This window comes from Meles meles, chromosome 7 (genome assembly GCF_922984935.1).
Source record: "Meles meles chromosome 7, mMelMel3.1 paternal haplotype, whole genome shotgun sequence".
Taxonomy (NCBI): Eukaryota; Metazoa; Chordata; class Mammalia; order Carnivora; family Mustelidae; genus Meles; species Meles meles.
In genome coordinates this window covers 16,733,226-16,747,342 of record NC_060072.1, presented here as the reverse complement: position 1 = coordinate 16,747,342, position 14,117 = coordinate 16,733,226, and the positions used below count along the sequence as shown (strand labels likewise).

At 44.4% G+C, this 14,117-nt stretch overlaps 1 protein-coding gene across 4 annotated transcripts in view; it reads right to left on the bottom strand.

The window, feature by feature from the left end:
• Positions 1-8,320, bottom strand: part of APPL2 (adaptor protein, phosphotyrosine interacting with PH domain and leucine zipper 2) — a 50,900-nt gene extending 42,580 nt beyond the window's left edge. For all 4 annotated transcript variants that reach the window (XR_006819618.1, XR_006819617.1, XM_046011718.1 and 1 more), the window contains exons 1-2: positions 8,089-8,320; positions 1,285-1,383 (exon numbers count right to left, since the gene is read on the bottom strand). Coding sequence is in view for 2 of the 4 variants with exons in the window: in XM_046011718.1 (XP_045867674.1) it covers positions 1,285-1,383; positions 8,089-8,142 (153 nt within the window). In the remaining 2 variants the exon portion in view is untranslated. The remainder of the gene's footprint in view (positions 1-1,284; positions 1,384-8,088) is intronic.
• Positions 8,321-14,117: the final 5,797 nt, after the last annotated feature.

The following is a 14,117-nucleotide window of genomic DNA, read 5'->3' as shown; positions in this document are numbered from 1 at the left end:
GAACACCTCTGAAATTCATCCACTTCTTTCCATTTCTACTGCCACTTTCGTAGTTCAAGCTACTCCAGGTTTAGTAGCTGAGAGTTTGGGCTTCCGGTTCCAGCTGACTTGCTCTGCCATATAGTAATGGGGTGGACTTGGACAAGTCACTTGTCACTGGAATCCTTAAATCTCCTAACCCATAAAATGTGGATGGTGTCAAAAATGCCCACTTCACAGAGTTTCTGGGAAATTTAAATGAAAAAATCCATGTAAAAGTCCTGAAATCAAGTCCAGAAGCTATGAAATATTCAGTTAATCTTGACTGTCACAATCCTCCTCCCTTTGGGTGCTGAGCACAATTCTTCTGGGTTAGGCAACCTCTTTTCTTAGCGGCACTAACACTCTTAGATAAATGTTTTCTCTGTCTCCCCACCCAAACATAAGCACTCTAATGGAAAGGACTGAGTCTTCGTCCCATAGACGATATGAATAAATGACTAATAAAACAATGATTACAATAAATGATCACATAGGAATATTAAGAGTTACATGAGAAATGACACATATTAATTATTAGTATATATTATATACTGAATGTGGTATTTCCTTAGAGATCATCAATGAGAGAAAGAAACATTGATACACACAGATTTAAGTCAGCAAGGAATCAATAATCAAAAGCATCAGTCACCATAATATTTTGATGTGCAACATAATGAATTTTAAGTAACTTATAAGTCTTCCCTTAGAATGTTAACATACACAGGCACTTCTCGATCATCAAAAAAAAAATCACTTTTGCTACTCAGCAATTTATTTTCCGTTGTTTTGTAAGTCGGGGATATTTGTTCCTCAAAACAAAGAAGCCACCCGATAGTTTCAGAAGTGTGACTCAAGCCCTCTCAGAGGAAGCATGTGGAAAACCCTCTCTACCCTCCCGCACTGACATCTAAGATTCCCATTTACGAGAAAGACAAAGAACATGTCTCAGGATACTGACCCCTGCTCATTCACAAATGTTCCCCTCTGGGGCTGAATTTTTTTTTAAGAATTAAAACCAGTGACGTGGTCCTCTACTGCTTTTACTAGCTACAGGAAAATGACCCATTTTCTTAAGCAGAGAAAACAGATCGTCCTCAGTTTTTTAAAGTGAATGGAAGTGAGGGAATCAATTCTGATTTTACTTACAAATTTTCAGTGGCATTGTTGTGACCCAAATTCCTCTGTCCCTTGAGACAAGTTCAAGGTGAGGGCAGGGGGCTCCTACTCCCCTCCTCCCCGGGAGAGGGCAGGGCCAGCTACCTGGGCTCCATAGACGCGCTGCATCGCCTGGAGAAGCTGGTTGGTGTAATCCGTGAGGGTACCAGCATCTTCTTCAAATACGCTCAGTAAAGAGCGAGTCTACAAGGAAAGAAGAGAAGTCCATTTATTCCTAAGTGGAAAAGTTACAGAGGAGGTAGAAACATACACGCACGTGCGCGCACCCTCTCTAAAATGAGGGAGGGAGGTGCCTATTCTCCGGCTTTATTCTTTTACTGGTAATACTAGGAAGAGTTGATTTCTGGAGCTTTAATTTTGAACTACTTTCCTCATCCTTCAGACTACAACGCAGGGGCAAACTGAATACAATTTGAATGTTGGGGCCAGAGAAGGAAAGCCAATTTCTAAAGAGTAAGACTTGAGGGCTATTATCTGTTTTGATTTAGCCCCTATCTAAGCACCAGGAGAGTCCATCCAATTGGGGGGAAAAAAAAAAGTTAAAAAGGCAGCCTCTCCTTCTGGCCCATAAACTGAACACGATGCCAGATCTGTGTGTTTACCTGGGGTGTGGGCGCCCAGCAGTGCATCACCCCAACAGCTAACCGTCGGTTTGGTTTTCTGCAAACTTGGACATTCTGCAGGAATGCGTCACTCTTTCCTCTTAAGATACTACAGTCAATTTCCACATCTTTCGTCATCTTTTATTCGACTAATTTTAAACTCGTGGCCAGGAAACTTCGTATACCCTGGGTCCACCAGCAGTGGATCTGGGCACAAAACTGAAATCGCAACTTAACAAGAATGCTAGCTCCGTCCCTTCAGGAAGGCTAACTACTCAGTGCCCCAGAGCAGCTGAGCAAGGTCATTAGAGGGAAGGTGTTTCCTGTCGCTCTTGTGCACAGAGTCGGACGCATGGAACACTGAAGAAATATTTACATGGGAGATGGTGTCTAAGTATCGAGGTGTCACATAAGTGACCATATCTACTCAAGGGACTTTACTTAATGTGTTCAGCACAGTGGGAATTTAAAATATTGTCAGTGATAATGGAGTCTCTAAAAATAACCCATTAGGCATAGAATGGATAGTAAATTACAGAAATGCTTTTAATAAGATAATATCAAAGCACTTTACAGAGAACAATCTATTAAGGCTCATTATCTCCCTGCATATGCATTTCAATTCCTTCTTTCTTTTTCTAACCTCAGGTCAGAGAGCAGGGATGGACTTCAAAGCACCCTCAATCACCTGGGGGTTTGGATCATTCGATCTCCCCTGGATTTTGTTCCCCAAACTCCAGTGTACTTTGCAGCAAGACACACTTGTCCTGGCTTCGCCGAGGCCTTCAAGGCTAAAAATACCTTCTGTGAGACCAGGGTACTCTCTTCACCATCAATCCTTATCAACAGAGGGACCAGACGCAATGAATATGGAAAACATAAGACAGGTTTTCAAGAGCTCTCAACCACAGGAAAATATCAGAGCTCATACAGTATGTAATTCATGTGCCAGAGCAGAGTTCTTCAAGCCTTCTTAAATTAAAAACAACGGTACGAAACACATAACCAAACAATATTTGTCTTTAGTATCCGTATACACTCCGATTTTTTTCTCTTCTATTCTGTTCCCTTCCACCTGTCAACAAAAATCATGACTGTGACCCACTGGCTCTCATAATGGATGCATGGATGTCAACCAGCAGGTGGAAAACATTGGTTCCGAACTCTTCGTTCTATCTTTTTAAAACAGACTTTTTATTTGGGGGGAGAAAAAAGATTGTCTCCATTCACAGGTGCACGCAACTCTGCCTTCATCCAGTATCTGCCGAAACATCGTGCTGGGAACTGGGATTCAGAGGTGATTAGACCCGACTCTGTCCTCCAGGAGCTTAGAGCCTGCTGCGCCTCTCAAGGCATCTGGGATCCCTGTGGGACCATATCAGTCCTGGGCCCAAATTCAGGCTCTAACATTGATGTGCAGGGTTACTGAGATAACAAACACACACAAAGTCCCTCCCCGCGTGTGAGGTACAGTGGTAGCAGATGAAACTGATTATGAAAATAATGAACTCTGATTCCTTATTATATGGGGGACACTAAGGGCTATACGTGTATGATCTCATTTTTTCTGAGAGCAGAGCTTCCTGAAGATACAGAGAGAGCAGATATGGACGGGGCCTCTCAGAGACTCAGAAAGGAAAGGAGTGTGAATCTCTGTATGATTTCACTTTAACACCACAGCAATACTTATCTATACAGTTATATATAAATGTTATCTAATAGGCAAGGACCTTTTGTCTCTTTGTATTCATGGTGTCAGTGCCGGAGGAGCTCACGTTTTTATGATTCTGGTATCTTCCTTTGCTATAACTAACATGTCTAGGAAAATGAGAAGGAAAGAATGATACAACTGGATTGAGATTTCATTTTTCTAACTACTACTGATCTCCATTTAGTTGTGTCCTATTAGTTGTTTTTAGAACTCTCAGGAATAAAGGAGGATGGAAAATGAGAAGAGGAAAAGAGAAGGTATTCCAGAAAGAGAAAAGAAAATGAACCCTCCCTTTTACTCTGTACTTCCTGTGAGACACTGTGCCGAGCACTAAATATTTTTTTTTTTTTTTCCGAGCACTAAATATTTACTTCATTTAATCCTTCCGACAACTTTATGAGGTAGATACATGGATATTTAACCCTATGTTACAGATAATAAAACTGAGGCTCATCAAGGTCAAGAAAGTTGCTCAAGCTCCCATGGCTGGGAAGCAGCAGGGCTGGGATGTCAATCCCGGTCTGATGGGCACCAACGGCCACGCTTCTCCCCTGCAGGAGGCTGCACCTGTCACCCAGCTGGCAGAGCTTTATCACTGGGCATGCGCTGTGGTCCCCAGCCCAAGTCCTGCTTGGAGCTGGCTTCCCTTTGGTCATCCTGTCATGCTCTTGCCTATTAACTGCCAAATCTTTATCACCAGTATTTCATTTGCTCACACTCTGGACATATTTACCATGACCACCCACCACCATGAGCACTGGCAAGAAAAATCCAGTCTTTCTAAGTAGGCCAGGATCACCACTGAAATAAACCTACCCGGCTATCTTAGGCACTGTTTTTGATACCGACATTATCAGCTCCATATCTGCTTGAATTTTTATCTGAAACAACAGGAATGTTCTATATCTGGAACGTAAGTAATGAGACCAAGGACCAGCTGAAAGTACATCAGATATCAAAGATTCTACTTAAAAGTCCGAAAGCCCCTGCTGCCTATCACTTGTAAGTAACAGCAATTGTTTATGGAGTTATTATGATGTGCAGGCATGAAGACACTTTACACACATTATTCATTCTTCATAAAAATCCTATTAAGTAACTATTTTTATTCTAATTGTACACATGTTGAAACTCAAGCTCAGAGAGGTCGAGTAAATTGCCTAAGGCAACAACAGCAGAATCAGGATTTCAGCTCCATCCTTTTCCTACTACCCTATACTTTGAAGAGTATGTCTAGCCAGAAAAACCAAACATACCAGGGATACAGCCTCAGCTCCACATCGTCCCTCCATCTTAAAGAAATGGGGTGTTCCCTAATAAAATAGTCCCAGACATTTTTTATTCTCCAGAATAGCATCTGACCATATAATGGCATGATTTAAGTAACTCTGATGATAAAATATACATATTATTCTCCACAAGACCTAACCCCAGGTTGTTCCGAGGCACCTCGTTTGAGTAAAGAAAGCCTGGTTTGGTCAAGGAGGGCTGTTCCCAGTCGGACCACTCACTGCATGATCTCAGAACTAAGTCTTTCATTTCTCTGGGCATAAGTTATGCCAACTGCAAAGGAAACACACACACAAAGATCAAGAAAACAGTCAGCAATACCGCTTTTGTCTTCACCTTATCTCAAAAGCGCACTACTTACACAAAAGCCACTGAGCCCCTGAAGAAGTCAGCACAGCAGCTGCTCAAAGCTGCGTTTGTGTTCCTACCACAGCCCATTCACACAGCCCTGGCACTGCTTTCCTTATCTGTCTCCGGGGACAGACTGTGCCCCGTGGAGGGCTGGCACTCCTGCCTTGTCACAATATTCCCAGCATCTAGCGGCGCCTGGCAAGGAGCAGAGGCCCACGAACGGCAATGGAGACCAGTCAGTAGCTTCGTTCCCAAAACATTCTGCCTCTCACATACCAGAAATGTGTAACCAGAAATGATACGTGTACGCACAGACTAGTCTTCCATACACCGTGCAGTGCTAAAAAAAGGACAAAATGAATAGATGTGTCAAAGGGCCGTCAACTGCTATTCAGCTCTTCTTGGGTCACTGAGTTCAGTTACAAAAGCGTTTGTGTTCGCTTACTGAATCATGTGCAGGTTGCTGCAGCAACCCTCATAACTTCTCTTCAAAAAACCACAAGAAACACACAATAGATGGTTTCTTAGGATCTTTTCCTTTCAGCGAAACACTGTAGGTCACCGATGATAGAAATGCCAGGTGCCAGGTAGCTGGGCCAACCTGAGCATCACGGGCTGGCCTGCCTGGGCTCCAGTCCCGGCTCTGCCATTGCCATTGGGCAAGATATTTAACTTCTTTGCTCCTTGGTAATTTTCACAGGAGACCTACTTCAGAAGACTGTTGGAAATATAAAGTGAATTCTTATAGGTAAAGGATTTAGAATAATGTCTGGTGCAGAAAATGTACCTGTGATATAGGTGTTTGCTCTTGTTTTTATTCTTTACACAGGAAAGGAATCAGATTTCCTTTCCTCCAGTTCCAAATCTATGGGTTTCTTCAGGAATACGGCTGCTTGAGGGACACACCCCATATAAGACTGCTAAATAAATATATTCTGATGATTACCAAAGACCTTGAAAGTTAGCTTCCACTGCACCAACCTCATGAAGAATCCTGGTTGGGTGACACCTAAGTCCCCAGGGCAGTAACAATTCCCTACATTCAGAGGAACATTACATAGGAATGCCAGTACCACCAGACCTCCTCTTCCACATACGAGCTCAAAGTTATAAACCACGCAGTATAATTTTAAGCTTCTAAGCCCCTTAAAGAGCAACTGCTCCACGTGCCTCATTCTGCAGATGAGAAAACTCACATCTGAGAGCCAGCCACCGGGTGCGGATAAGGGACTTGCCCCAGTCACATGACAAGTCAGTGGCAGAGCAGGAATTAGGATCCAGTTTTCCCAACTTGTTTGCCAGTCCTCCCTCTGCTTCCTCCCAGCTGAGCAAACCCTGTAAACGACTCAGAAATGGTGTATATTCACTCGTGTGACAGTCAGAAATGCAGTGTGTGACTTCTCAGTGAGGGAAACATAGGACAATCAGTTAGCGCGACCTCTCTGACCCGGCTCAGCCATCATCATGATCAGTTAGGAAAGCAATATAACTCTGCACTTCCGGACAAGAAAGCAAAAGGAAATCCCTGTTCCAAACGGTATCCTTAGAAATTCTAGATTATTGGGCACCTGGGTGGCTCAGTGGGTTAAAGCCTCTGCCTTCGGCTCAGGTCATGATCCCAGGGTCCTGGGATCGAGCCCCACATCGGGCTCTCTGCTCCACGGGGAGCCTGCTTCCTCCTCTCTCTCTGCCTGCCTCTCTGCCTAGTTGTGATTTCTCTCTGTCAAATAAATAAAATATTTAAAAAAAAAAAAAGAAAGAAATTCTAGATTATTATCTTCACATCTCACATTGTGTGAGGACAGACAAAATGACTTCTCTAACGGGCTTCAGTCCCATTAAAATGCCACAGGTCTAGAGCTTTCAAGGGGGGTCTTTGAAAAGGCAATCAGAGCAGCAGATGCCAATTAAAAAAAAAAAAAGTCACAGCTTGCTCAAGTTTCTTACTTGCCTACCTAAGGAAGATCACAAAGAAATGGACACAAGGCAACTAAGCACACTGCCGTTTGACTGCTGATTCTGAACTGGCAAGATGCAGAGTCCATCAAAAGATCACCCCCCAGAGTGTAATGTGCTAAAAAGAAAAAGCATAGGAAATGAAAAGAAAAGGAAAACAGGTTAATCTCATTCGAATTTTTGAGGAGTTGAGACACCCGGGGGATAAAAAGACTGATTCAAATAAACTCAGGAAGATGCAGAACCCGGAGAGTAGAGACGAAGCCGGGGAAACGCTAATGCGGAGCAAAAAAGTTCCTTGAAGGAAAGGGCACTGAATCATGAGCTCCTGTCACTCTGCACTCATCAGTTCTATTTACACAGCAGCTTTCATCTGCAGAGCTCCAAGGACTTAACTTTCATCTCGAGCGTGCTAATGAAGTCCCCCCGTGCGACAAATGGGGCAGGTGTTGTCATTTTCGCTTGACAAAATGGGAAAACCGTGCCGACGGGTACCGCTGGGAAAGAGAGCTGGGCTCTCAGCCTCCCATCTTGGCCCTAAAGCCGCCAGGACCCATCGCATCAGCAGCAGCAGTAGTAGTAATAACTAAGAGAGACTACTTCTTCTGTACCAGACGTTGCCGCTAACAACTTTACAGGCGTTCCCTTATTTAATTCTGACAACTCTGTGAGGCGGGGACAATTATTATCCCTGTGTTCCAGATGACAAAACTGCGGCACAGAAAGGTTATTTGTCCGAGGAACTCAGCGAAGCTGTGGAGCCCAACTTTAGGCCGGGCGGCGTCAGTTTCAGCTGACTCTGGAAAAGGGGTCACGACACAAAGACTCTGGCCGCGGGGGGCTTTCTCGGGTTCTCCAGCCCCGCCTGAGGGGGGCCCCTTCCCGGCCCCTGCACGCACCCTGCCTCCACCCCGGGGCTCGAGGGGCCTCCCCGGCCTCCAGACCCCCCGGCGGGGGGACCGGAGCGGCGGGAGGTACCTGGGGGCTGTCCTGCAACGCCTCCTCCAGCAGGAGCTTGTCCACGGCGGGCATGGTGGCGCGGGGCCGGGCAGAAGGACGGAGGGCGGGAGGCGCGGCCGCCGAGGGTGCTTCGGGCTGAAGCGACGAGGCGAACGCTCTGTGCCCGTCGCAGCCCCGAGCGCGCCCACGCCTGGCCAGTGACCGCCTCCCCCCGCAGCCTCCCGCCCGCCGGCCCTCCTCCCAGCCCAGCCCTCCGCGGAACCGGATCAACAGGAAGTGTGGCGAGCTCGTGCAGCCCGGCCACCGGAAGTGTGGCGGCCCCGCTTCCGCCGCGCCGCGCCTCAGGGATATCCATAGAGCATCTAAAGAGTGCCCCGGCTTCGTGCGCCGGAGAGGGTTCGAGGTCTGCGGTTAGGCAGCTGGGTACTCCACGCTGGTCCAGGCCCCAAACGGGGAACGATAAGGTTTTATCTACTTGGTGCCTACCCAGAAGACTTGTGAATCGAAGGGGATGGGGGCGAACAGGTTTTGCCCCTGGGAAAAACCACTTCTTTAGCGGAGGGAAGAGCCTACACTTAACACCCCCACTCGTTCCAGATAAATCCCAGTGCCCCCGTGACAGCTCTGAGCACAGAGGTCACCTACTTCTGTGTTCCTCAGAGGTAGCCATTGTGGAAATCAGAGCTATAGGATGTGAGCGGTAGAGTCAGACCTCGCCCTCGTGGTTCGTTGTGTTTTGTCATTTTGGAAAATTTCACGATCTGTTTTGGAATTGGAAGGAATACTTAATCTAGTTCAGTTGTTCTCGTTTAGAGGTTAGAAAACGGGCCCCAGAGGATGGGTGGCTTGGTCAAAGGTGGAGGAAGAAGAGAAGGGAGGGGTGGGGAGCGGTGGGGAGTACCTGCCAACGGAATATGGCTCTTCTTATACCAAGGCAAGGGGCTCCCAAGTTCCTTCTTTAGGAATCAGTAAGATTCATCCAACGGAACACGTTACCAAAATCAACAGGCAGGATATGCTAAAATTATACAATGCCACAGAAACACCGAAGTACGTGAAGGTACCATCTGAGTAACAAATACCTCTGAAATTTTGATGGCAGGCTTCCTGGCCACTTGCAGACTCCAAGGCCATTATTCCCAGTTGGCTGTAGCCAGCACCAACCTTTCCTGAACCATTGTATGACTTCCATGGGGAAATCATTCGGCATCCTTTTCCCCTGCCATATTCATTCTTCTTGGGTAGAATCATGCCTACACAATGTTTCTAACTTTTCCTGTGTTTCCTATCATCTCTTACTCCCCCACCTCTCCTCACTGAAATCCTCCTCCAAAAGCCAGACTTAAGCTCTTCCTTCCCCCTCTCTGGCCCCAGAGATCACCACCCACTCTGAACAGCTAGATCCTTGATTAATACCCAAGGTGGCTTGCCAGGTAGTGCTTTTTCTTTCTGTCTGTAAATCTAACTCCCTGTGTAAATAGTAAGCCTCTCAAGAGCATAGCACATCATCTTCCTTTTATCTGAATACTGAGATGTGGTAACAAATACTTGTTTGCTGTTTATGACACTCTTACAACCCTTTCCAATTAAGAGAAGTTCCCCCCCATCCTTTTAGCCAATGGGAAACAAACGGTTATTAATTGCCTGCCAGACAAACAATAAAGATCGTGCTGGTGATAAGAATAGTGTAAGATTGTACCAAGGGAAAAAAGTGCATATATTTTAATATGAAAATAGATGTTAAAAAAGATGCAGTGCCCTCCATGATCCTTGAAAGAGCTCAGAAGTCTCCTTGGAAATCGCCACATTTTTCATGTGCCACCTTATCTCCTAATTAAAGTTACTTTTCCTCAAACACCTGTATTCAAAATTAAGTGTTCTTACACAATGCCATTACTTTTCTACATTCTATTGCTACATTATGGGTAAACAGCCTCAGTGGGATTCCTTGGCACTGAAATATCATTTATAACATTGTTTCTTTGGGAGAATACATCCCAAATCCAAAACAACTGAGTTACAAAACCAATTCTAGGAATACAACACATTTGCAAATTGTTAATTTATGTCCTTCATTAGTTCATCTAATCATTTAATTAAATATAGACTGCTCAGTATTAAGCACTCTACCTCCCACATATTTTACTGTCTTTACTATGCCTCTCATTTAAATTCTGAAGCCAAATATCCTCCTCTTCAACAGATAATCTGTGAAAAACTATGTAAGAGGAATTTTTATGCAAACAGAAAAATTTTAAATGTTTGATGTAAAATTGTCTGTCCTTATTAAACTACTGTCAAGGTGAATTTCAAACATCCACCCACTGTGTCTGAAATCCCTGGAGAGCTGTGAGGTTGGTGACAGGACATAAAAAGATGGACAATTTAGAGTTTCCACGTCTTCTGGGGAGAGCAAGAATGAACTCTATGGAGCTGAAACCTTTTACCCATTGAAGATCAATGGGGAAAAAGACACAGGTTGTTTCCATAAACACCTATCTGTCTCCTGTATTAAGCAGGGCTTTTTCCATTGGAAAGACAGAAATCGAACTCCAATTAGCTGAAAGAAAACATAAAACTCTGGGAGAGACTGAGAAGTAAGGAGACTATATTGCTTTGGTTATTTGTATGCTGAGGAGAATGCCCTGAAAGAGTGGGGGAAACTGAAGATATGAAAAGTGATATGACAATTGCGGGAGCATGGTCCTTGAGTAGAAAAAAAAGGAGTGAGATCCAAATCACATGTGATGGGGATAGAAACAGGGACAGTGTGTTCAGACTGATACGTGCGACAGTAGGTTGGTAGATTAAATGGGGAGGGTGAAGGAACTCTTTTCTGGTTGCTTTTATTTTCTCAGTAGAATAAGAAGCAAGGGTATGATAAAGTCATCTTGGGGCATGAGAAGATGAGACATAAGTATCAATACTCCCATTTTACAGATACTACAACTGAGGCTCAAACAAATGACATGACAGAGCTGAGGTTCTAAAAGGCCAGGATTCTGCCCACTATGCCCCAAAATGAAGGAAGCCTGCTTGGCAGGAAGCCAAAGGCTAGTTGGCCCCAGGATCCCTCTCCCCTTCCCTCCCAGGTGCCCACACAGTGTTCTGGCATACAACAAATGCTTTTCAAATGGTTGTCGAATGAATGACTATTGCTGTTTTCTCCACCTAAGACTCCCGTGACCTCAGGCTTTCATTTGCTTTACTTTCCAACAAACAGTCTGTGAAAGCTAGGAGAGGAATCTGAGGAACCCCAAGGATGTTTGGAGTCCTTTAGGTCTTATGGACTACTGTAGAAAACAATTTTTTTAAAAAAGGGGAAAAGAGGGGCACCTGGATGGCTCACTCAGTTGAGCGACCGATCCTGCTTTCGGCTCAGGTCATGATCGCAGGTCATGAGATCCAGCCCCATGTCGAGCTCCGTACTCAACAGAGTCTGCTTGAGATTCTCTCTCTCCCTCTCCCTCTGCCTCTCTTGCTCATGTGCATGCTCTCTCTCTCTCTCTCTCTCTCTCAAATAAAAAAAAATTTTAAGGGGAAAGAAGAGGAAAGACCCTCATCAGTTCTGAGTATTATCTCATGGTAGGGATTGGACTTTTGCTCAAGATACAAATCAGATCATGTCACTCTGCTATTTAAAACCCTTTGATGATAGTATGAGCAATAATAATAATACCAAAAGGTACTTTATTGAGCTATTAGTATGTGCCACGTAGTATTATTTACCTGCATTATCTTCTGGGGCAATTCATCCAAAATCTCCTCGAGTATTTGCTGTTATAATCTCCATTTTAAAGATGAAGAAACTGAGGTCTAGGAAGTTTAAGGAACCTGCCCACAGTACGTAATTTCAGAAGTGGGATTCAAACTCAGGCCATCTCTCTCCAGCATAAGTCTCTGGAGGCCTCCTTCAAAAGCTGGCTCCTAGCTACAGGAGAGCTTGTGCCTACAGGGTCACATCTGTAGTCCTTAACAGGTACCCAGGCCCCTGCATGACCTAGTCTCTGATTCCCATGCTGATTTCATCTCCTATCATGACCCTTGGCACAGATACCAAGGGAAGATCATTGCAGTCCTTGAAAGTATAGTTTGGTATGCTTGTGTCTCTGCAAAGACTGTTTCTCTCAGCCTCAAATGCCCTTCCACCCATAAACCACTTAGCAAATGCACCTTCCAAACTTCAGCTTCAATATAAGTTCTGTGTTCAGTAAAATTCAATTCAGTGCACATTAATTAAGCACGTACTTGGTTCCAAACTCCAAGCAAGATATTAAAGATTTCCTGTAAGAAAGATTTCCTGCCTTCAAGAGACCTTCAGTCTACTGATGGCAAGTAGTTTAAGAAGTGACCTTCCTTTTATCTTTTTTAAAGATTTATTATTTATTTGAGAGAGAGAGAGAGCAAGAACAGGGGGCAAGGGGAGAGAGAGAGAGAGAATCCCAAGCAGAGACCCTGTTGAGCACAAAGCCTGACTCAGGGCTGGATCCCATAACCCCTGAGATCATGACCTGAGCCGAAATCAATAGTTAGGCACCCAACTGACTGAGCCAGCCCAGCACCCCAAGAGATGAACATTCTGATAGGTGAGGCACAGACTGTAAGGGAGCACATGGTAGAAGGCTGAGGTTGACATTTCTGGGAATCAGGAGAGGAGCATGGACCAGAAAAGTGACCACCATGCATAGTCCAACTTTTGCTTGTAGCTTTGCCATGTCTGTGTTCGTGGCCCTGTCTGCTGCTAACGATAAGTCATTCTTGCGAGTAAAATAAATATTAGTAAGTTTAATATTAAGTTTAAATATTAGTAAGTTTATTTGTATAGTATATTTTATATACATCTTTTGAGCAGTGTTCCAAGAAATAACAAATTTTCGGGGAAAAAATGGATCCTAGAATTAACAATTTGGACACAAGATACACTGTAGGGGCACCTGGGTGGCTGAGTCAGTTAAGCATCTGACTCTTGGTCTCAGCTCAGGTCATGATCTCAAGTTCTGAGATTGAGCCCTGTGTCGGGCTCCCTGGTGAGCAAAGGAGTCTGTTTCCTTCCCTCCTCCTCTGCTCCTCCTCCTGTTCAACTTCTCTCTCTCTCTCTCTCTCCCTCTCTCAGATAAATAAATCTTAAAAAAAAAAAAAAGACACAGTGTAGTGCTATTAGCAATGTTAGAAGGGGTCAATGTTAATTATTCAAGTATCAACCAATAACATTGACTGGTAGTTCTCCCCCAGTGTTTGACTATTGACTAGAAGTGATGGTTCTTTATAAATGCCACCAAACTTCATTTTTCCTATTTGTTAAACAATTTTAGATAACCATAATAATGAATAAAGAGTACATAATCTTGGAAGTATTTTAAAACTAGCTTATGATATCAGGAATCTCTGAGATTTCCCAAGAATTCCTGATTTCTGGGATTTGGAAACAGGAGTGGGGGCCTGTAGGCTAAACTGAGACTTTCTTGCTTTAGGCCAGCTCTCCCTGATTTCCTCTCTCTGCCTACGAGACTTGGTACCCACCCTTATTAGGGCTTGTGCCATCATCTTATTTATTAATGTGACTCAAATGAGACCTTAAACAGCCAGGTTCATTTCACACACTTTATTTCTTTAGTTCCAAGCTCAGAACCTGGCTTTCAGGGAGAATTTGTTCAGTGAGTGAAGGCATTCAGCTAGAGTTTGATTTGCCTGTAACTAATTAGAAAAAAATTATAGTGTGTTAAGCACAACTGAAGTTTATTTCTCTTCTGTATTTAAGAAGCCAAGAGGTGGTCAGTCCAGGCCTAGCACGGCCTTCCAGAGTTCCAGTCCCAGATTTCTCCTATCATTGTCCTGGCTTCCCTTCCCAAAGTCATTCTATGGCTCAGGACAGCTTCTTGTCCTCCCGTCACTAAGTCGGTTTTCTAAGTAGCAACTTGGAGAAGGCAGGAGAGGACATGTTTCCACCAGAAACTGCACATACCACGTCTGCTTACATTCCATCCCATAAGCCAGGACTTAGTCATAGTATGGCCACACATGGCTACAAAGGGAAGCTGGAAAGCCCA